Source organism: Stegodyphus dumicola, chromosome 12 (genome assembly GCF_044657685.1).
Source record: "Stegodyphus dumicola isolate Sdum_Otavi_A_Nest chromosome 12, ASM4465768v1".
NCBI classification, from domain to species: domain Eukaryota; kingdom Metazoa; phylum Arthropoda; class Arachnida; order Araneae; family Eresidae; genus Stegodyphus; species Stegodyphus dumicola.
Genome location: NC_140779.1, coordinates 9,546,839 through 9,571,298, shown reverse-complemented (window position 1 = coordinate 9,571,298; position 24,460 = coordinate 9,546,839). Strand labels below are relative to the sequence as shown.

The 24,460-nt window shown below is 32.9% G+C and overlaps 2 protein-coding genes across 8 annotated transcripts in view; one reads left to right on the top strand and one right to left on the bottom strand.

Annotated features, from left to right (window-relative positions):
- Window positions 1-16,695, bottom strand: part of LOC118186083 (nuclear exosome regulator NRDE2) — a 66,448-nt gene extending 49,753 nt beyond the window's left edge. The window contains exon 1 of one of the 6 annotated variants that reach the window (XM_035356092.2): window positions 15,780-16,695. The gene's annotated coding sequence lies outside the window, so the exon portion shown is untranslated. Of the gene's footprint in view, window positions 1-11,938; window positions 12,084-15,779 lie in introns of those variants that run through there. The other 5 variants (XM_085827468.1, XM_035356088.2, XM_035356089.2 and 2 more) reach the window with 5 other exon arrangements.
- A 1,496-nt stretch (window positions 16,696-18,191) lies between these two features.
- Window positions 18,192-24,460, top strand: part of Rrp6 (exosome component Rrp6) — a 103,357-nt gene continuing 97,088 nt past the window's right edge. For both annotated transcript variants that reach the window (XM_085827462.1, XM_085827463.1), the window contains exon 1: window positions 18,192-18,360. In XM_085827462.1, the coding sequence (XP_085683588.1) occupies window positions 18,283-18,360 (78 nt within the window). In that variant the 5' untranslated portion in view covers window positions 18,192-18,282. The remainder of the gene's footprint in view (window positions 18,361-24,460) is intronic.

Below are 24,460 nucleotides of genomic sequence, written 5' to 3'. Positions count from 1 at the left end.
CAATTATCAAACATTTTTACACAATGCATCTGAAACTAGATAATGATAAGAAAATACAGACAAAGCAAAAATGGTACTTTTTTGTTTCGTAAAAACTCCATAAAACCTCTTGCTGTTATATTACAGAAAGATGGTGACAGAGAAGAGTAAGTTGAATTTATTGTTCTTAACTTCTGGTTAAAACTAAATTTTTAATTATATTTAATTTCTTAAAAAATCCGGCTTTTGTTCCTTTTTTAAAGATGCTTTTGGAATTTACATATGAGTATTTATTTCTCAAATATAGTACAGTTAATAAGTTCTGTATTATATTTAATTATTAGGTACTTTTCCGTTTTGCCGGGCAAATCTCGCCAAGCAGATTTTATTGGCGACAACACACAGTATAAACATACAAAATATTAACGAATGTTAAGAAATTTTTATTTTGAAGGCATAAGCATTTTAATATCATTTAAAATTCTGTAAAAAGAAAATAAATAAAGCCAAAAAATTTGTAAAAAGGCATTAATTTTAAGAATTTACTATGCTTTCATGGTACGACATCCTAATTCGCTGTTTCATATCCCGTGTCCTTAAGTAATCTCATCTCATGTAAACTACGCTACAAAAATCTAATTCTCTCAGTAATTATCTACATTAATTTCAAGTTAAATCTTAATTTGGGATACAAGTACAAGAATTATTTCAATTCGTCCGAATAGCTTAATCAGAAATTATGTAAAACCGCAGTGTTTTACTTCACTAGTGCATTCTCATTAGAACTGATGAATTTAAACCTTGACTGCCTTTTCTATATTTTCACCTTTGGGTGAGCGGTGTGATTCCACCTTAAGTGACTTAATTACCACGAATGGCCTTAGGGCATAAAATTGAACTATCTGGTAAAAATTGTATGCCAGTATTGAAAGAAACAATCAATCTGATAATAAATCGCTCGACTTGTTTTGAAAATGAGGTGTAAAAGGTTACTGGCGAGAATATTCCGTTTGGCATCGGTTGAATCATTTTTGACGACTTTATCGCTTGCGCCGGCAAAATAGAAAAGTACTGAAAAAATGCAAACGTTTTGCCGCATTTTTTTAAATAATAGAAATGTTCATTTTATTTTAAAATGAATGACTTAAAACTGCACTACTCACATATATTACATTTAAATAAATATAGATCGCTGTCTTAAGTTTGACAACACAACTTTGCTTACAGTATCTAAAGAAAATTACCTTATCTTTCAAAAGAGGGGAAAAGGAAGATCTTTTTTACGTCAAATTACCTTGACGTTTTATACGATTACTAATTACCTAAAATGCTAAGCTAGTTTTTTTTTTTTTTTTTTCCTTTTCTTTTTACAAATTATCAATGAATTCTTGTTTATTTTTACAGTTAGAATGTTCAGCAATATTAAGATCATCATTTGTGAGTTCTAGTTTAAAATTATTTGTATTTAATTTTTATTTCTATCATCAATTTTGTAATCAGCCTATCTTCAAATTTAAGTTATGTAGACTTTCAAAAGCACTCTGCATTTTTTCTTTTCTTGGCACAGTACTGGATTTTAGCAGTTTCTTTTGCAGTAATCCAAGCAAGCAATTTTTCATGTCTTCACAGTCATTGCATTGAAAATGTTCACTATAAATTCTTGCGTTCTTCACATTAATTTCAGAATCCTGTCTTCTACACACGTACCAATTTTTTCCGCCAAAAGCAAACTGTCCTTTGCAAAAGTATGAAATATAATATCACTATTTTTCTCATTTCCATGAATTTTATGGCACTTTGTTACAACGTAAGAAGACATATTACATAAACCAGACTTTCTTAAATTGTGGGTTGCAACTTCAATTGAGAATCGGGGGACCTACAGTTGAGAGTCGCCAAAAAATTTAACAATTTTTAAATTTAAGTTATTGTAATAATTTTACAAATGCCATACATTTTTGCATAATGTATCTGAAAATAGATAAAGACAATACAGGAAAAATGAAAACGTTTCGATGCATTTTTTTAATACACTCAAAAGTCGTTAATCCCGACTCGTCGGGACTTCGGTGATTCCGGATTATAGATCATCAGTTTAAATCTCGTAAGATGGCATGCAGAAATTCTAAAATTAAAAATATAAAACCGTAATTTATAAATTAAGAACAATTATGATCTAAAGGGTATCAAAATTTACAAAAAAAAAAAAAAACCTTAATATTTATTTGTTTACTTTATTAAACATTTCTTTCAATGTAAGTTGTTTAAGTTGCTTCGTTTTATGTGATAATACTTTCTCCTTAATTCTATAAACAGACATAATTTCTTGTTCAGTTACAAAGTTCCGCTGTTCAAGTCCCGTTAATTGCTGTGCCGAGAATACCGACTAACTTGTCAATCGAAATTTTTTCGTTTTCACTAACCTCTCTGTCACATTCTTCATGTCTTTATCCATTTTTTGGAGCAATTCCACTTTTTCTTTGTTGGACATCGAAACATACTTTCGTTTTGTAGATCCTATGGAAGTTCCAGCATCGAAAATTCTATTTGACATAATCGAAAGTTCAAGTTTACTTTTATAAAATTGCTCTTACAGTCTGCAAAAAATAATAAGCAGGATCCAATTCGAAGATTAAGGAACGACGCAATCATTAACATTAACTGAAATAGATAATTAGATAATTTTAGCTTACACCGTCCATTATACATCAAACGAGCAGGTAAAAACGTATTCTGCACTTGCGCACACGCATATGCGCAGTAGTCAAGGTCTTACGCGCACACGTAAAACGCCTGTGCGCATGTGCCAACGCTAGCTTTGAGGTCCGGATTATAGATCATTCCAGATTATGGGTGTCCGAATTAACGACTTTTGACTGTAACAGAAACGTTCATTTTACTTAAAAAATTTATGACCTAAAATTGCAACATATTACAGTACAAGAGAAGAAACTGAACGTTTTACTCATGCATTTGTCAGATTTGCACAATGCTTATGGGGTCCCACAAAATTTTTGTAAATAATAGGGGGTCCCAACACCAAAAAATTTAAGAAACTCTGGTGTACAGAATGATTTCTGGAGCTTCTAAGAAATTCAAACAGAAAGGTGAATTAGTGCAAAAATCTCTACATACATTTTTGTCAAAGTCAAAATCATTGACTTTGGCAAAAATAATAAACTGCTGTTTCTATCCCAACAGTTGGAAGTAACTGAAGATCTCCTTCATTCACAGAGATATGATATTTAAGTGTATATACATCTAATACACAGGCTACTTGAAAGCACAGCAGTGACAGTATATGGCCAAGTGAAGCATCAGGTGCATGCCAAATTTGGCAATTTAACTTTTCTTCTGCTTCTTCAATAGCTCGACAGCCCTGGGTGGGCCCTGGCGTTTCTACTGTTGGCAACTTTTTTCCAGTTTTTAACTTTTAAATATTCAGATCTTTTTCAACACAATCAATCCATCTTAGTGGGGGTCTGCCCCAAGGTCTATTTCCCATGGACTTTGCTAGAAAAATTTTCTTACAGCAACGATCTTCATTCAGTTCTAGCCAGATGGCCAGCTCATTTAAGTCTCTGTAATTTGACGAATTTTACAATATCAGGCTCTTTGTAAATTTTACAGAGTTCTAAATTAGATCTTCTCCATGATCCATTTACTTTGATTCCACCAAGAATGCAACACAAGATCTTTTGCTCAAAAATTCCCAGAACTTCCTCTTCACGTAAAGTCAATGCCCAAGTCTCTGATGCATAAGTCAAGACAGATCTTATAAGATCTTTGTAAGGAAGCAATTTAGTTCTTAATTTAAGAAAACTGGATTTTACATAACTCCTTAGGGCATACAAACATCTATTTGCGGCGATGATTCTTTTATATACAAGGTATTCATTTTCAGGACTGACGTAACTTTAGAAAAACGAAAAGTCGGAAGATAGCGCTAATGATTGCATATTGAAGAGCGTTTTCTTGCACATGAGCAGTGCAATCGGCAGCATTCTGAAGTAAGTGGTTCTCGTGAAAAGGCGCATTAAAATGTAGCTCTTAAATTCCTATGATCGAAGTGAAAATGGAGCAAAGAATTAACATTAAATTTTGCTTCAAATTGGGCAAGACAGCTGCGGAAACCTAGAAATGTTAAAACAAGTTTGTCGTGAGGAAGCATTATCCCGCTTCAAGAACTTTTGAATGGTTTAAGTGCTTTCGGGATGGGCGCGAAAGCCTCAGAGATGATCCAGACACAGGTCGGCCACGGTCCGTACACACGCCAGAAGCAATTGAAAAAGTTCGCGATATGGTGAAATGTGATCGTCTATTGACTATTCGAGTACTCGCCAATGAATTCAACATGGACAAAGAGATGGTTTGGCGAATTTTGACGCAAGACCTAGGCAAACGCAAGATTTGTTCCAGATTCATTCCTCACCATTTAAGGGATGAACAAAAGCAATTGAGACTGGACGCATGTGGCAAACGTATCGACAACGCTGATGCTGACCCTGCATTCCTGGATAGGATAGTCAAGAGAGACGAGTCTTAGTGTTATCAATATGACCATGAAACCAAGTGTCACAGCTCCAAATGCCGATCTCCAAGTTCACCAAGGTAGAAAAAATTTCGATTTGAAAAGTCCAAAACCAAGGTCATGTTAATCACTTTCTTCAATTGCAATGGACTCATTCATCATGAATTTCTTCCTCCTAACATGACTATCAATGGACAGTTATACACAGAAGTTCTTGACCAACTTCGAAAACGAATTCGTAGAGTGAGGCCTTTTAAAAAAAATGGGAGTTGGCTGCTGCTACATGACAATGCCTGCCCACACATTGCATTGCCTGTAAGGCAATTCTTAGCCCAGCATGATGTTGTTGAAATGCAGCATCCACCATACTCTTCAGACCTAGCATCCGCAGACTTTTTCCTGTTTCCTAAGCTGAGGATGTTGAAGCCATCAAGTAAACCGTAACGTCACTATTAAAGAGCATTCCAAAAGAGGACTTTAAAACTTCTTTCCGAAATTGAATCATATTAAATGGCTATGTGTTTAATCTTTTTTTCTTCTGAGTTATTCCAGGGTCCTGGAAATTAATAGCCGGACCTTGTAATTCTGGGGCCAACATATTTTTATTATTTATCTCTGCTCCCAAATAATTAAAACTGTTACCATTTTCAAATTTATAATTGCCAATTTCGAATTGACTAAACTGTAAGTCAGATGTTAAGCAAGGTAAATATTTAGTTTTATTTTTGTTTACAAGCAAATTAATTCTTTTAGCACTTTATTCCAATGCCATAAATGTCTCTTTCATAGCCAGTGCGGTTAAGGCAATAATGCCAATGTCATCAGCATAAGCCAATATTGGAACTGAGTAAAAATATTTCCTCTAATATTGATCTTCGAGTCTCTAATAACTTTTCGAGTGCTATGTTAAACAGGAGGCATGCGAATGCATCTGCCTCTCGCACTCCATTTTTTACCTCAAGCTGTTCTGTGTAATCATCCTGTATGAATACCTGAATTATGGTTTCTTTGAGAGTCAAGACTACAAGTGCAACAAGTTTTTCTGGAATTTTAAATTCATGCATAGTTTCTATGAAGAGTTCTGTGTTAATACAAGCATATGCTGTTCTAAAATCAATAAAAAGATTGCGATTCCAAATTCTCTACATTTCTTAAGAATCTGTTTTAAGTTGAAAATTTGCTCAGTTGCAGATCTTTCCTTCCTAAATCCACACTGTAGTCCCCTATCAAGTTAACAACAAATGGCAAAAGTCTGTCAAAAAGAATATTAGACAAGTTTCACTTTTAGATAATATTACTATTCTAGTTTTTATTTGTTTGTTTTTTTTGTTTGGGCTTATTAACTTAAATAAACGATATATTTAATTCTTGATCATGCATTCTGCTTTTGATTGCTATTTCTTAATTTTTTGGTTTATTTTCAAATGATGAAAACATAATTTCTCTTTTATTTTCATCACGTTGGAGTTTTAACTGTCCTTCACTGATAATGATCACATTTTGTTCATGCCACATTGGTGCAATTCTCTAATTTTTTTTAAGCGAAAACAGATCATTGTCTACATGAGGAAACAACATGAAAAAAGTACAAAAGGATTTTTTTTTAAAGATAAGTGCTTTATTTTTCTAATGTATTTCAAACTTTAAATTGCTAAAGCATGTTTTCTTTTGATTGTTGACAGTGTTAGTCAACTTGGAGTAAATATCGATAATTCGGCGATCTTTAAAAGAAAATCACTAACTTGCACCTGATTCTTTATGATATTATGTATATCAACATATTTTTCTTAACAATACTTATGCATGGCATCTCAAATATTCAACAGAAAATCCTCATGTGTAGTGCAATTTAAAGTTTGTTACTGTTATCTCACTTAGGGTTCAGCAAAACCAAAAAATAAAATTCAAAGCTGCATTAATTAATAATTAAAATGGATTAACTTTACAATGTTAAAAATTGATCAAACTTTGTATTTTTTAATGAAACGTAATAAAACTTTTCATTTTTTTAATATAAAGCTTTGATTATTAATTGACTGAAATTACTTAGAAATTAAGACACAATAACACACCGAATAAATACTAATTCAGAAGTCAAACAACAAAAATCAGCATTATATTTTCAAAATTTTCACAAGACTAGTTTCGATGGTTTTACCGAAACATCATCATCAGCTGCAAAACCACAAATGAACAAGATTGGAAATAATGATTAGATAAGATAAGAAAGCCTGGGCAAGAATAAACAAGTGGCGCCATCTGTTGGTGAAACCAGAACTAAAACATAAATTCTTCTTAAGGCCAAAGGCAAAGACGGATTGGAATTAGGATCGTTAATTAGAACAGAAAGATTTTTTTGAATGTGAAATGCCTCTAGAAAATCCAGTTCCTCAATGGAAGATGTTTTTTGAATAATTTTGGAAGCAGAAAAATTGAAAGTGTGATTTTCGGACAAACAATGTTGAGCAACAGAAGACTTCTGTGTTTTCTTTTTTCTAACATATGCCTCATGTTCCTTGATGTGAAATTTTAAGGCTCTCTTAGTTTGGCCAATGTAAATTAAACCACACTGGCAAGGAATCCTATAAATACCCCAGGAATTCATATCCGGAATGGGGTCCTTGAGTATAGAAGTTGGAATTTATTGATGGGAGAATAAACAACCCGAAAGTTAAATTTCTGCAAAATATATGAAACTTTATGGCTAATTGATGGAAAGAAGGGAATGACAACAGAATTTTTATAATGTCCTAAAACAAAAGTGTGCCTTTTAGTGCGTTGAGATGGGAATTTTTTAACTGCTTGATTAATAATGTTGGGTGAAAAGCCCCTGTCAATAGCTATTGCTTTTAAATAATTTAGTTCTTCATCAAGAGCTAGTTTGGAGAAGCAAACTTGAAAAGCAGTTTTTCGGATGACATGATTTAAAGTGTAGTGGAAGGCAAACCGATAAAGATTTACGGTAAACCGTAGTACTGAAGTTGGATGTGTTACGTGTGACCAGAATGTCGAGAAACGGAAGAGAATTGCAAGTCTCAAGTACAAAAGTGAACTGAATAGCAGGATCAATAGAATTCATTGTTGAAAGAACTTTATTTAAATCATCTTTATTACCTTCAAACAGAGTAAAAGTATTGTCTATGTAGCGGAACCATACCAGAAAGTTTAAAGTTTCAAACAATTTTGATTCATAATACTGCATGTAGATATCAGCCAGGATGGGACCGAGGGGGCTTCCCATGGCTAATCCCTCAGTTTGCTTGTAATATTTATTTTGGAGAACAAAATGTGTTTGTTTCAAACAGAGTTGTGTGAGAGAAATTAGCTCATCAATTTCGATGCAAGAGAAATGAAATTTGCGAAGTCTGGTTTCTAGACATCAGACATCTTAAGATGTCTTGAAGCGAGATGTGCGTAGTTCATAGATTCCTTTGCTGCCTAGAATGTGCAATTTGTAGATGTTTTTGGAAGTTAAAACGTATCGCTGTGTACATGGATTCTTGTCAAATATTTTTGGTTAGAAACTTTACATTTTTGCTATTTAAATTTTTTGCTTTTGTTTCGGATTTTTAGCTTAAATTGTGCCTTCTAAACATGGTTTCGGCATGTGCGAAAACAGTGTTTTTGGAGACATTTTAGGCTTAAAATCTTTTGCTTAAAAGGCTTTGCTTAAAATTCGAAATGTAGACAAAAAATTTAGGTAGTAATATGGCAGCGGCGAGTTTCTCACCAAATGTTTGGCTGGGAATTTGGCGACCTGAAGGCACATATAAGAGCAGTTCCAGTTGTTGTTTCATTTATGTTAACCTGAGTAGTTGAATGTTATAGAAAACCTATTATGACGTAACTGGTTGCATGATTGCAGTGAATTTAACTGATGGGAAAAGATTTGTAAGGGATGTGTCTTTTGTGTGTTGGATGTTGGTTAGGAAGTACGTCGCTTATTTTGTGGTTTTCACGGTAAAATGGCTGAATGTGGTAAGATTAATTTGAAGTTTCTGTATGATTTGGAACAAAAGGGGAAAAAACACATCAATTGGCTGGTGTGTAAATGAAGGTTTACTTAGCAGCCATTATAAGTGTCCCGTTTGTACGAAGGAAATGCGTATGGTTGAACGTCAGAGGATACTAATGCTACGGAGGATATTTTTTACTCTTATTTTTTTTAATTTATGTGGCAACACCAGTATACATATTCTAGTTCAGATAATTTTAGAAAGTTTTTGGATGCTGTTAAGGAATTTTGTGTGCCACAGACTGAAGACATGGAAATTTCTAAATAAGGCAAGTGGATTTTTGCTTAGCGTAGTGCTTAGATGCCAGAAGATTAATTTCCTTTTTTATGTTATTTCATTGTTTGATTTAAAATGTAGTTTATTGAGATTATATATTTTTTGTTTGGCTCTAATGTAGATCAATGTGTAATTGAAGTGTGATTTTCGGACAAGTAGTACCAAAAATCACCGCTACACAAAGCCAAAATAACAAGTCAAACAATTGCACAAACTTGGTGTCCATGTATCATCAAAAATAGCCAATTTTTGCCCAGGGCCACCCATAAATATATTTTTACCTATTTGACTAATTCGTAACGTAAAAAAAATTTCATTATCACATACAGTTTGCTTTGCCTACTGCAGTCTGTAACTATATACATCTATCATGTCATTCAATAAGATCTATTAGTAGAGTGTATTCACTACGTCTAAGTCTTTTATGCTACTTCGATAGTTAATGTCTATTCTAAAAACAATTTTTTCAAAGTCTGAAACGAAATTTTTTGTCTTTCGTTTATTCTTTATTATTACATAAATCATATGCATTTTGAAATTATTATACGCACAATAATGTTATAAAAAATTATGTTATTGTTTCATAAAAACAAGAATCGTAACATGAAGAAAAAATGTTACAATTTTAGGAATTATAAAATTTCTAACCATACCACAAAATATTATAATAAAAAATTGTCAGTGCTTTACATTTTCAAAGCACTATTTGTCAATATGAAGGATGCCTAAGTGAGATACTTTTAAAGGGAAACTGGTTTTCATTCATGTTACACATGGAGGAAATTCCCATGCAACCAGTTAATTCGAGAGCTTCGCATTTTCTGAAATGATGAAAATTTTAATAAACCAAAATGCAATTTTGGAAACATTGCTATTGCAAAATATGCAAAAAGATAAGTCTAAACATATTTTTATTAACTTTACTAATCAGTCTTTAGAGTGACTTTCTCATTTTATTGGAATACTTTGCATAATTAATTAAACATTTTTTTTTTTTTTTTTTTTTTTTTTTATGTGTGTGTGTACTTACATTTCATATACTGTCAAAAGTCGTTAATTCAGACACCCATAATTCGGAATGATCTATAAGCCGGACCTCAAAACTAAAAACTTTCTGCGCATGCGCCGCGTTGAAACATGCGCATAGGCGTTTACGCGTGCGCTTAAGACCTTTTACGACTGCGCATATGAGTGTGCACACGTGCAGAATACGTTTTCGCGTGCGTGCTTTATGTATAATGGACGTATAAGCTAAAATTATCTAATTATCTATTTCAGTTAATGTTGATGATTGCGTTGTTCCTTAATTTTCAAATTGGATCCGGCTTATTATTTTTTGCAGACTGTAAGAGCAATTTTATAAAAGTAAGCTTAAACTTTCGATTATATCAAATAGAATTTCCGATATATATTTGTTAATATGTAAAGGATCTAAAGCGAAAGTATGTTTTGAAATCCGAAATCTGTTTATCAATTTCATGCTGCTCGGCGGGGGGGAACACCGCGGCGGGCGCGTAATGAATTGGAAGTTGATCTGTCAGCACTATCCTTATCTTCAGCGCAGATGTTTTTATTTTATTTGGCTTATAATTACTTACCAAATGTAGTATTTCATCTCGATATGCTCCGTCTTTGATATGATTTAAAACAAGTTCCTCATCATTATAATTCGCTTCCGATAGCGAAGAAAGTAACAGAGGTTATTGAAAACGAAAAAATTTCGATTGACAAATTAGTCGGTGTTCTCGACACAGCAATTATAGGACTTGAACAGCGGAACTTTGTAACTGAACAAGAAATTATGTCTGTTTAATAGAATTAAAGAGAAAGTATTATCACATGAAACGAAGCAAAACTTAAACAACTTACATTAAAAGAAATGTTTAATAAAGTAAACAAATAAATACTAAGCTTTTTCTTTTTGCAAATTTTGATACCCTTTAGATAATAATTGTTCTTTATTTCATAAATTACGGTTTCATATTTTTAATTTTAGAATTTCTGCATGCCATCTTACGAGATTTAAACTGATGATCTATAATCCGGAAAAATCGATAATCCGGAATCGCCGAAGTCCCGACGAGTCAGGATTAACGACTTTTGACTGTATAATTAATTTCCTTTTTGTGTAAATTATTTCGACTCAATCTTCCAAAGTTTAGTTTTAGAAATCTTTTTTTTTTTTTTTTTAAACTGTTTTCAGTGTCTTTAAAGCTTTAACTATTCATTAATCCTGATTGCAATTTCTGTGCCTAATGCTGAAATATCAAATGTGAGATTGAACTAAAAGGTAAAATCGCCCAGACGGTATGGTGGTTAGGGTAACCTACTACAGTACCAAAGGGCCCGGGTTCGAATCCCGGAGATGACATGGATGTTTTTAAATGTATAGTGTCAGTGTGGCACTCTAAATATGTGGCGAGCCGAAAATCCTCTCATGTGGATTGGTGGGAGTGGAGAGGGGTGGGAGACCCCTGGATCCCCCCCGTGTGCTCTCCCTCAAAATTGGGGGTAAAAAATAGAAGTCCAACTTCTCTTCGGAGTAGGCTCTGGCAACCATTGTTCCCTATAATATGGACATGACAACAAAACCAACTAAAAGGTCAGAATGTAACCATTTGCCATACATGCTAAGCTTGTTGATTAATTTCTCTTTAAATAACAATTAGAAATCATAACACATGTCAGTAAAACGATTTTCTGCTATAAAATTTAATTTAATCAAATAACTGTAAATTAAAATGAAAGTAACATCTTCTAAGGATAAAATTTGAAAGCTTTACCATTGTCTTACTGTTTTTTTTAAACAGTATGTTGAAGACAGAAAAATCCCTGAATTGCACAAAAATGCCATTGCGCACTCCTTTGACTTTATCCATGCACACGTCAACCTATTTTCACTTTAAAAAAAATCCAAAAATTGCACAAACTTGCATTGCGCATTTCCTTTACTTTGTCCAAGTACATGTCGATATATTTTCACTTAAAAAGTCAAAGGAGCACCAAATTCTAAAATATAGGCAAACAAAAAATACATATTCTTCATAAAATAAATTTTAAACCAAACAATAAAATAACATAAAAAGGAAAAACATGTTTTACATTTAAGCACTACCAAAAACAAATATTCACTTACCATGATTTTCGAGTTCGCTTCTTACACCCAGAGCCACGTAAAAATCAAAATATCAATCATAATCAAATGACTTTTTTCAAACCAGGTACTCTTTCTGATCGAACGTTTCACATAGTGACCATCTGAACCTTTCTTCCTACAAATCCATCTAAACGGTTTTTACGTTCGACTAGACGCATATCCTTCCTACATACAGAACACCTATAATGGCTACTAAGTAAACCTTCATTTACACACCAGTCAATTAAAGCTCTTTTCCCCTTTCGCTCCAAATCTCACAGAAACTTCAAATTAATCTTACTACATTCGGCCATTCTACCGTCTAAAGCAGGATGTCAAACTCAAAGGTACACTTGGGCCAAACAAACAAGGTTTAACTTTATGCGGGCCGCCAAAAAAAAAAATAATAATAATAATAATATTCATAGAAACGTAGATTTATTTCGAATAATACAATAATAAACATATATATATATATTTATATAGAAAAGAACAAGAAAAATTTAATGTTTACGTCCTGATACTTGACATCTCTTCTCTGCTATTATCTTTCCTATTTTGGGAGAAATTTTGTTTGCAGTGATAACTTTCAACGCTGACCCAAGGTGAGCATCATTAATACGGTTTCTAATAGGAGACTTATTACCTTTCATGACTGAAAATAACTGCTCCCACTGATAAGTGCTACCAAACATGGAAATAATTTCATATGCGAATTTTCGAGTATTTTCAAACCTGGCTGGTAAATATTTGTAAAATTCAGGCACGCCCACTTCAATGAATTTTGCTTTCAAATTTGAGTTGCATTGAAGCTCGATCACCTCCATTTGCATATGGCTGGGTACTGAGTCAATACTTATTGAGAAAAACGAAGAAAACAAAAAAAATTTGTCTTCGAGGGAACTAAAATCATTAAACCTCGTTTCAAATTCAGTTGTTAAATTTGCAATTTTTTCTGCGTATTTTTTATACGAAAAAGTATCATCTAAACTTGATTTGCTCATGCTGCACGTCTGGAAGTGCGTCAAATCTTCATTTTTAAGTTGTTTTTCCCAAAGAACTAGTTGACATTTGAATGCTTTAATTATGTCAAGCATGTTCGTAATGATATGATCTTTTCCTTGTAACGATAAATTTAAATCGGTTAAGTGTTTGGTTATATCAACCAAGAAAGATAAATCTTGTATCCATATTGGATCGTAAAACAAACTTACGTCTTGATTTCTTGTTTTTAAAAACTGACATATTTCTTCTTTCAAATCCAAGAATTGTTTGAGAATCTTGGAGCAAGATAACCAACGTACCTCGGTATAGTAGGACAAACCCGAATACTCACTATCTAACTCACTTAAGAAAGCAGTGAATTGACGTTGATTTAAACCTCGAGATCTTATAAAATTTATAACATTTTTTATATATGACAAAACATTCTCCATATTTATTACTTTCGTGCATAGAACTTCTTGATGTATAATACAATGCATATGATGAATGTTTGAACCGTGAATTTCACTAAGTTTTTTTCTTAGTAATGCTACGAAGCCCTTGTTTTTCCCGGTCATTTGCCATCTGTAGTTACAGAATTTAATTTTGCCAAAGGTAGATTGTATTTCTGCAGAAGTCCAAAAACACAAGTAAATATATCTTCTCCTGTAGTAGTACCAGGCATCGGTATTAGTTCCAGTAATTCCTCAAAAACGTTAAAATTCTTGTCACAAGAACAAAGAAACACTGCTAATTGAGCTTTGCCACTAATGTCCGTGCTCTCGTCACAGGCAATTAAGAAACTTTTGAAACTAGATGATTTTGCTTTGATCTGATCACTTAAATTCGCGGCTAAATCAGTAACTCTTTCCGCAACTGTATTTCGAGACAATGAAATTGACTGGAAAGCCTTCACATTTCCAGGACAAACAATTTCTTCAGCTTTCATTAGGCATTCCTTGATGAAATCACCGTCAGTAAAAGGCTTCGAATGTTTAGCTATCAACTTGGACAAGACGTAGCTTGCATGTACCGCCGCTTCACTTTCTTGCAATACTTTAATAAACATGGACTGTTGCTTTTTCACTCCTCACTTGAGCTCTTTCAACTTTTCTTCTCTCATTAATCCTTCGTAATTGTTATATTTCGATTTATGTTGTTCGTAATGACGTTTAATATTATATAACTTTGGTACATTAATAGTATTATTACATATCAAGCAGATTATTTTATCTTTTATTTCACAGCAAAAATATTCTAATTCCCATTTTACTTGGAATATTCTATGCTAGTCAGCGATTTTTCGTTTAATTTTACTACCACTTGGTTTTGATATAGACATACTGAATACAAAGGGCTGGAATAAACACGGTTAACGTTAAAAAGTTAACAAAAATTTATTCTTTCCACAAGAGATAAATCAAAATGCTGAAACATTTCTTCAAAAATATTCTAACAATATCACAAAATGTCAAACGTTTAGCAAAAATCAATTCAAAACAGAGAAACTAATTCTATCTCACAGCGAAATCACTACAAATCAATCACAGCAATAAGTAAACAAACAGTTCGCTAGAACTACAGCTACTACTGAGATGAGCTGTTTGTTCTCGGCTTTTATAAGCTTTATAATTAATTTCTCGAATATACTGGAAACATCTATAAATATCTGGATTTTTATGAATGGCAACAGCAATTACAAGGTATTTATTTATTAGGTATTAAATGCACGTGCTGTTCTATTTTTAACCTTCTAACGCAGCTGTCTTTTCAAAAATCGTCTGCGTTGCTAAGGCAACATGAAGCAAATCTAATTACAATTCTAAATAAAAAAAAACTAAATAAATAAATAACTATGAAATCAGTAACAATATGAATTAAGTAATAATTAATAATAAAGCAAAGTGCATGAACATGCATGCACCAATATATCGTACAAAACTATGATTGGAAAACTGAGACCATGAGTTCGTCCACATTCGGCTATCAGGGAATGCGTACAAGTTCTGAGTGCACGTGTCCCCCAAAAGCCAAAGGTAGCTGAACGCAAGTTACTCACACGCATTTGTAATTTAAGTAGTGTGTGTGTCAGCTCGCTGTGAGTAATCTAACAACACTGAATAAATTATCGTTAATTTAGCAGTAAACATTTCATTTTTTTCATCGTCGATATGTTACTTTGCCGATATATTGGCCGGGCCGCAAAAATATTTGTTGTGGGCTGCGGGCCGCGAGTTTGACATCCTTGGTCTAAAGAATCAAACCAACACACACCACAAAAACATCCCATCATTCAAAATTTCACAGAATCATGCACCCAATTACGTCACAATAGGGTTTCCATAACAATCAACTACTCAGGCAACAACTTGGCGATAAATCAACTATAAATGAAACAACTTGGCGATAAATCAAACAACAACTTCGACATAATACAATGGGTACCTTAAAGTCTACTCTGCCCCCCAGGTTATTTCAAAGCTAAGTTAGCCTGCTTTCTACAAAATATGTGAAACCATCTTTTTTTCATTCCCCCCCCCTCTTAAATGTAGCCTGCACGCCTGGTGTTTCAGTACTTTGTTCATTCGCAGATGGGAAATCATTTCGTGTTAAGAAAGGGGAAAAATGCATGAAAATACACAATAGTTTGTCGCAACCGTTGTATTACTTCGTGTTGACCGATATTTCGTTTTAAGCGTTTCCGCGTTAAACGTATTTACATAAATTTCATATGGAAGCAATAAACTCTTAAATACCCAAGAGTTCTCTCATTGTAACAACATAATTAACGAATTATAAATATAAAATCTCAGTTCATAATTACACATTATTACAGAATGTGATTAAAGATTCTTACATTCTTAAGGAGGACTCACTAAATCATTTTCCTTTTGAATTGACTACTGCTTTATCCTTATTGCATTCATCAAATAAAGAGTATTTTTACATCAAGAAATTGTAGTACGAACGCTTAAATGTGCCAAAGCTGAAGAGGCAACAATTTGTAACAAAAAAGTAACATCAAATGATAAACTTGGCGAAAGCAAAGTACGGACCTTTCGCAAAATCGCGTTACCTGCCTGATGGGTGATCTCTTTGGTTAGCTACAGCTCCAATAGTAGTTCTATTGCTTTATGTTTTTAAGATTAATTAATTATTTGTTTAATTGTGTTGCAAAAAATCGCCTCTATGAATTTAGCGTAAATGAGTAATTTTTCTATTTGGCTATGCTATTTGTTTTTTGATGTCAATTTTGTAATCTGGCAACAATGATTTAAAAGCGCCAATCCAATGTTTATTATCTCAGCTTTCTTTTTCTTTCTTTTTTTTTTTTTTTTTTTTTTTTTTTTTTTTTTTTTAATTTTAAGATAGTTTTTACATGATTGCACTTTCTGGCACGTTTCAGATAACCGGCCCTTGGCAATTTTTCAGCCGCCATCTTGTATTTCAAAAATGCGCCGGATAAAAGATATTTCTATATGGTATTCCGACAAAATAATCATCAGTCAATCAGTCTATTTTCTCGAACGCTTGAGCTCGTAGAGACAAGTTCAGGTTTTTCGTTCTCGTCATGCAGTGATTCATCTTGACTTACTTGTATCTTTGTAGTATTCACATGATGACTCTCAACGGCGTTATTTGATCGATATGAAAACTGGGATAAAAGGCAATATCTGATATAACACAAGAAAACAGATTTACTACCCTGGACACCGAACAGCCAAGAACTGAAAATAACAATTCAGAAAAAATTCCACGGTGCTACTTTGGTAGACGGGTGAACGGAGATCTGTAAAGATACCATTGAAGCAGATATGAAAAAAGAGCAATTTACTTTCAAACCAAAAATATTAATGACTTCCAAATTACTTTTGATAAGTTTTAAAAAGGCAGACATCCAATTCCACACATTCGAAATAAATAATGAAGCTATGTATATCATATGAAATTATTAAAAATTATATTGTAGAATTTAATAATGTAAATAAAAAGGATGTATAACCCTTTTTTTATAAACCAATGAAGTGTGAAGATATGTCTAACTGCCAGAAATAAGGGCAAGTCTATTCTATTTTCATCCAGAATATAAATGAATTCTTTCTTTTGCTAAACTTATGAAGTAGTCATAGATGCAGCCAAACTTTCTCATTGATGCCCAGTTTTTAAATCTAAACCATTTAAAGCAAAAGATCAATGTATTTTTATTTAATGGACACCTTATGATATCAGAGAAAAGCATGTCTTGTGAGTTTTTATGAGTGTGACTGTATTAACGTAATTATTATTAATAACATAATCTTCCACTCGAATATGGACATCTGGAAGTTTGGAAGTCCTAATTTGGAATTCGTTTTATTATCTATTTCATATTTTTGTAAAATTTGAGCAAAGTTTTAATTAAGAAACTCAACGACTTCAAAGCGAGCCATGGCAACACTGTACAGAAAAAAAAAAAAAAAAAAAAGAGCATTTTAATCTCGAGGGCCCGAGATGCGCGATAAAGTGTATTGGGAAATTCTAAAGGTATGGGCTTTTTGAATTATTTTTGATACTTCTGTTGAAGTAAACTTTATGATTTAAGTGCGAAGAACATGATACTTAATCAATAAAGGTAACACACAAAACGTTAAAAAAGAATCTTTGGACGTAATATAAAATCTGAAAACTTTCAGTTATTTTGTTCTGTGTAATATTTTTGTCAAAGGAAAATTTTGCACCATGGAGTTGGTAAGAAAGATGGTTGTAAGAAGTCTGCTTTTCAGATAGTTGGCAAGTTGTTCAATATTATAGAAATCAACTCACCGTCAGGGCAATGGGAACAGATTGTGGACGAAATATAGAGGGAATCAATGCGCTTTAAGTGGAACCTAATCACTGATAATCTATTTTCAAGTTTGGATCTATATTTTCAAGGTTAGTCTACCCCTCTGACGGTTAGCTCCAAAGAGGTTAGAATAGGATCAAGAAGGCTATTCTAACCTCCTTGTTATACCACAGAGTATAAAGTTATAGCAAAGAATATGTATTGACATAGACGTTCTTTGGTTATACTCCGTGGCTCATACACAGTAGGATGGCGCTAGCAAAGAACGTCAATACGTATTTGGCGCTAAATTGCAATGAAAAGATCAGATTTCGAAAACATTACTCTGCGCAGCTAGTCGGACATTCAGCATTTCTAATGCGCATGCGTTATAATGCATTCATTGAATCTCAGTGCACTTACTGGACGCTTGTTATTCCGCTGCTGAGGTTTCAAGGGAGCATGTACTGTCCGTAGCATCATCGTGTGTTGTCTGTTTATTTTCAGTACCACGCGTTAAATTCTGCTGTAATTGAAAAAAGGTTTCATTATAAATATGAATGGAAATGACGAACAACCAAATGATGGCCCTTTTCTAATTAATGTGTATAAAGATGTCCAATCATACTACCAGGTATTACTATTTTTCATTTTTTTTTAACTTAAGCATTAGAATTTTGAGCGGACTTTGTCGGATGTTATGCTTTATTTTTACATTACTTAAAATTTACTGCAATTTCTCTTTGATGCGCATTAGCTGTACACAGTGCATACATACGCATATAATCACAAAAATTATTGTTAGATCATTACTATTCACTAATTAGTCAGCTCTTACAATACAGCTATAAAATAAATGCTTACCAACGTAATTTTAGATTGGCTATGTTATTTGTTCGGGTAAAATCCTAGTATACGGTGCAGCCTTGGCGCGATTTTGAATATTATCGCCAACACCAAAAATTACCAAAAGAACGTTTCTATGTATATATAGTGATAGTATACTATACACTATATTCTATCACTATATACATAGTATATACTATGTATAACTATATATATTCTTTGAATACTCGTTTACTACTCGTCGTATATGTCCCGTTTTTACTGCTCATCATAAACCCGTTTACTACTCGTCGTATATGTCCCGTTTTTACTGCTCATCATAAACCCGTTTACTACTCGTCGTATATGTCCCGTTTTTACTGCTCATCATAAACCCGTTTACTACTCGTCGTATATGTCCCGTTTTTACTGCTCATCATAAAAGTAGCCAAAAGTAGCCAAATTCCGTGTGCACCGGATACTAGGATTAAACCAAGCACACAGCATTTCTGAAAGTACAATATATATTTGTAAATTGTACTTATGTTGAAATTAAAAAAAATATATTGCAATACTATTTTTGCGTTCTATGAAATTTTAGTTGCTCCATGTATACCAAATTTTTAATCAAGAACTCCCTTCCCCGGTCAATGGTGTCCCGCTTTACCAATGTTAAAATCTGGTCACCTTATGCTTAGTCTCTAGAAATCATAATCCGGTCCTAGACGGTCTTATGACTACCACTTAAGAAAAGCCTAGTTTACGGTGCAGCCTTGGCGCGACTTTGAAAATTATCGCCAACACCAAAAATGATCCAAAGAACGTCTATATATACACTATATACTAAGTGTGTATATACATAGTATATATACTATATACATAGTGTATACTATGTTTAACTATATATTTTCTTTGAATGACCCGTTAACTACTCATCGTATATGTCCCATTTTTACTGCTCATCATAAAGTCACCAAACCCCGTGTGCACCGGATACTAGGATTAAACCAGTTAAAAACTTTTATAATTTTCTGTTAGTTATGTTTGTGAACAATTTTACATTTATTGCCAATTTTACATACATTTATTAAAAAGGTTTTTATTTGTATGGGAATATTTCACATGTTTGACGACATTGTTAATTATTTATGGACTATATACATTAATAAATAGTTATTTTCTATTTTATTGACATATTAATAAATAAATATAAGGAAGGAGGATGGATGTGATATTTGCCATTAGTGATTAAACTGATTCATTTAGTTACAAATCTCACTGGTAAATTTAGGATAGCAGCAAAAACTCCCAAAATTGATGCCATTCTTAGGAAGAAAGCAGGAAAAGGAGCAATTATTGATCAAGCAACGTGATAAGAAAGTACATATTTGATAATAAAGAGGTTTTTAGAATTAAGGACTTTTTTTAGAAGATGTAGATATCTCTAATGTTTCACTAACAAGAAGACTGTGGAATAATCTTTCAGAATTGGAAACTCTTCTTTCTACGCCGTAAATAGCCACAAAAAAGGCTGCAATCTGAAGAACTGACAGGAGGCGAGAATGGAAGAATGGGATATTTGTTCTTTCTGAAATTGAGGGTTTATTGCAGAAGGAATCATTTCTTCAATGAAGAAAAGAGAAACTAGTTTGCTAGACGATGAGATCTTGCTGGGTTCAATATGTAGATCTAAAACATCTAATTTTCTTGGATGACGAACCAATTAAAAAGCCAAAGAAAGCCACCTATGAACTTTTATTAAGAATGAAATTATTCACAGGACAATTGGAGAATTCGAATCAGGACAGTCAAACTGCAGACACTGCAATTAAGTCTGTATGATCCTCTTCCAGTGATGAATTAAATTTTGAGAATTATTTTTGGATAATATTGAAAAGGCTAAGGCAAAGCGAATAAAAATAAAGAACCAAGAGCCTTTAGATATAAAAATGAAAAATACAAACAAGATTTCTACACTGCCTATGAGAAAATAGAGAAATATGATTGAGCTTGCAAGACACCTCTTTTAGAACTTATAAAAATCTATCCTGAAATGTTAAAAGAAGTTATATTGTTTCTTAAAAATAACTAATGCCAGTTTTTAGATTTCATAATAAATGCTAATTAATATAAATAATTTGCTATGCTACAAATTTTTTCTTGTAGCATCTATTACTTCTTTTATATTAAAAAAATAAGCTGTAACTCATATGTATATGTTTACATTATATATTTATGAGGGAGTTGGAGTCTTTAAAGTTCCAGAAGTCGGAGTTGGTCATTTTACCTACTGACTTCCACAGCCCTGGTATATTCCAGAACAAGTGAAAAAATTGACAGTTTCACTCATGCATGTGTGGTATTTGCGCAATACTTATGGGGTCCTGGGGGTCACAAAAAAATCTCAGTGATAAAAAGGGGTCGCGACTGAAAAAACTTTAAGAACCGCTGGTGTAAACCACAAAATAACTACGTACCAAAATCTATCACATCATTCAAATTCACTGCAATCATGCAACCAATTACATCCTAATAGGGTTTCCATAGCACTCAACTAATCAGGTTACCATAAATGAAACAACTTAACGGTAATCCAAGGGACACCCTTCAGTCTACTCAACCTTTTGAAGACGGGATGGCCATTATAGTGGCCATAGAGTCCTCTCTTTGAAAAGACGGGGTTGTCCACTTTAGTGGCCTTGTCTTTTTCCCCCATTTTCCAGGCTGAAATGTCAAATTTGACGTCCCTGGGGTTTTAACCACTTATCTCTTTCAAAGGTCTTCCTTTTGCGACATAAATGCACCCCTCTGAAAATCCGTTAAACTACACACAAGAATCTTTGTTGCAAATAGGAGGTGATTTCTTAAAGGGGGGAAAGCATTCAGCTCAAGATTTCCCGTCCTTTGGTAGCTTTTACTGCTACCAAAGCCCCGGCCGCAAAAGGTTAACTCAACAGTACTTTGTGTACAGATTCGTTACCCAAAATGTATGGAGAATATCAAATGTAAAAAAAAAGAGAGAGAGAGAGAGAGAACACAATATTAAACAGAAGAAAGAGATAAAAACTTATTTTAATTTAGTGTACTTGTATAAAACAGTGTACGAAGAAGCTGGCATAAATGGAAAATGAGAAATAATGTTATTGTTTAGATGTGAAGTTACATCCCCACCATTTATTCTTTTTAAGTCAGCTATGGTGGCTTTTGTTGATGCCCGGATTCTTCACTTCGAAACTACATTTAACACGAAAACGTTTTAAGACGAAGTATCGGTTAACACAAAATAATACGACAGTTCCAATAAACTATTATGTATTTTCATGCATTTTGTTTCTTTTAACACGAAACAAAAGTCGCCTAACATGAAAAGATATCCCTTCTGGAAATGAACAAAAGGCTAATCTTTGGAATATGGTAACAGGTAGTTTGGAGACATATTGGTAAGGCGATAAAGGTTACTAGCTAGAACTTTAGCAGTGTACATGGATAAAGTCAAGAGTGCGTGCAATGCAATTTTTGTGCAATTCGAGGATGTTTTTTTAAGTGAAAATAGGTCGACGTGTACATGGATGATACTGTGTATGTGCAATTCTTAAAAATGCGGCAAGCAGTGGGCGATTCTGCATTTTCTCCCAATTTCGCACCTTATCTTCATCATGATTAAGCACTTTTGTTCCATAAAACCGTTTTCAAGAATAATTGATATCACTTTTTTATTGACCTTACAGCATTGGTAGGAGTAATTTTTCTTTAGGATTTTAGACATTGCAGCTTGGAGTTTAGAAAGATATGAAGGCAAGATTTATAGACCCACAATTCTAAAAGTTTCCAGAAAAATGTGACAAAATGAAAAATGTCTCCATGATATCAACACGTAATTTCTTATTTTTTGGAGAACGTCTAGAAGAACAATGAAAAATGTATAGTTTAATGTTTTACTCCTGGTACTAGAATCTTTTTCTTAACATTTTTATCTTCCCTTTATTTTCTCTACTTTTTGCAAGACTTAAGCATGGAAAATATCAAAAATGCTTTTAATCATATCAAATAGATAAGCATTATAGAAAGGAATTTTTTTACTAATAATGGAATTGAAAACTGACAATTTAAAAGATTCATCTAATATGTCTTAATGCATCATATACAGGGATGGAAGGCACTAGGCATTCTCCCACCTGATGCAGTCTCTGTGATCTTAAATTCTGCTGCCTGGTGCCTTTATAAATTCTGCTTCCAATGCCTGTTCTAAATTCTAAAAGTTTTGCCCTTTCTAGATTTTTTTGCTCGGTGTGTCACTAAATTCTAAAAATTATGCCACATCAACTCTGTAACTGGACCTTATTATATATTATTTTATATTTCTTCTGAATGTTCATATTACTAAAGAATTAGCAGCTTTTTCTATACATTCTAAATGCATTTAGTTTATTTAAAATAACATAAAATGTTAATTAAATCCAAAAATTCTAAAATGAAAAGGAAATGTGGAAGACTCTTCTTGTTTAATTACATCACCACGAGCTGAAATTGATTTTTTTTAGCATAAGAACATGCCTCTATGTTCTAAGCTCTTAAATAAGAAGCTTATTTAAACCTTTGTCTGACTTTGTAGTTACTTTCAGACATAGCGATAATTTGCTTCACATCTGCCGAAGGGGGGGTTGGACTATTTAACTTTTACTAGATCAAATAAACCCTCATAGGTATATTGTGAAGAGGCTGACAAGTTAGGAGATAAAACATGCAGAAAATAGTGAGGACATTCTTTTGTATATTTTGTATATGTAAATTAGCCAAAATGTCTGGGAAGGCTTCAAATTAAAGACACATAAATATGTCGAGTGTTATTGCTACAAAACATAATAAATGTTTTGTAGCTTTTAATGTGTAATTATCCTAATATCGTTTTAGAATCAATGTCATAAATTACAGGTATTTTAAACTGTGAAATTTTATTAGACTATGATTTTTAAGAGGGCTTTTTTAACAAATATATGTTAAAAAAATAAATAAAATTTAATAGTGGCCGTGGTAAATCCATAGTGGCTAAGGTTATCTAATACCTAATTCCTAATTTAATTACTTATAATTAGCTGCTTACCCTTAAAAATTATCTCTGCATATTAAAGCGAGTTATTGCCTTTCATTAACCCTTACTGTTGTGACAAGATAAAATACAAAAATGTAAAAATTCATGTAAAACTTATTCTTTGCATCTAATGAGACTTAAAATAGTGAAAAACAACTTATCACATCTGGTGCTTTAATAACAATTATATTATCTGAGTCACAACCCCTGGAACTCTACACGAAGCTAAGACACTAACTGCATTGGACGGAGCCCAGCTAACTTTAAGAACTTGCCAACCGTGCCTCAGGCCTTTCAGGTTTGTTCTGATTAGTAGGTCTCTCTCTAGGCAACAGTGACAACAGCCAATCTTTTGTTATGAATCATCCTGATTATGATTTTGCTTCTCATTTTAACCTGTGCTTCTTGACATAAAAATCTGTTTACTATTTACTAAACCTCTAGACTGAGTGAGTATGTGACAAAATGAGACATTGAAATAAAAAAAAATCAACAAAAAGCTAATTGTTAGTAAAATGTAAATAAAATGTCACTTATCTTTTTTTAAATATGTCCAAGTATAAAATATGTAATGTTACTTTATAAATTTCGTAAAGTTTATTTTATTCTCAAACTTATTAATAATAATGTTAATTAAGATATGTTTAATAATAATGCATCCTACTTATGGATCTATATATTTTTTTTTAGGATGGCATTACAAAAGAAGTTCAGGCATAGATAATATTTTTAATTGAATTGGTACTTACGTATTAACGCAACCAGGCCAAAATTCGCATAAATCGCCAAATTTGGCGACCCTACTTACGGCAACCCTACG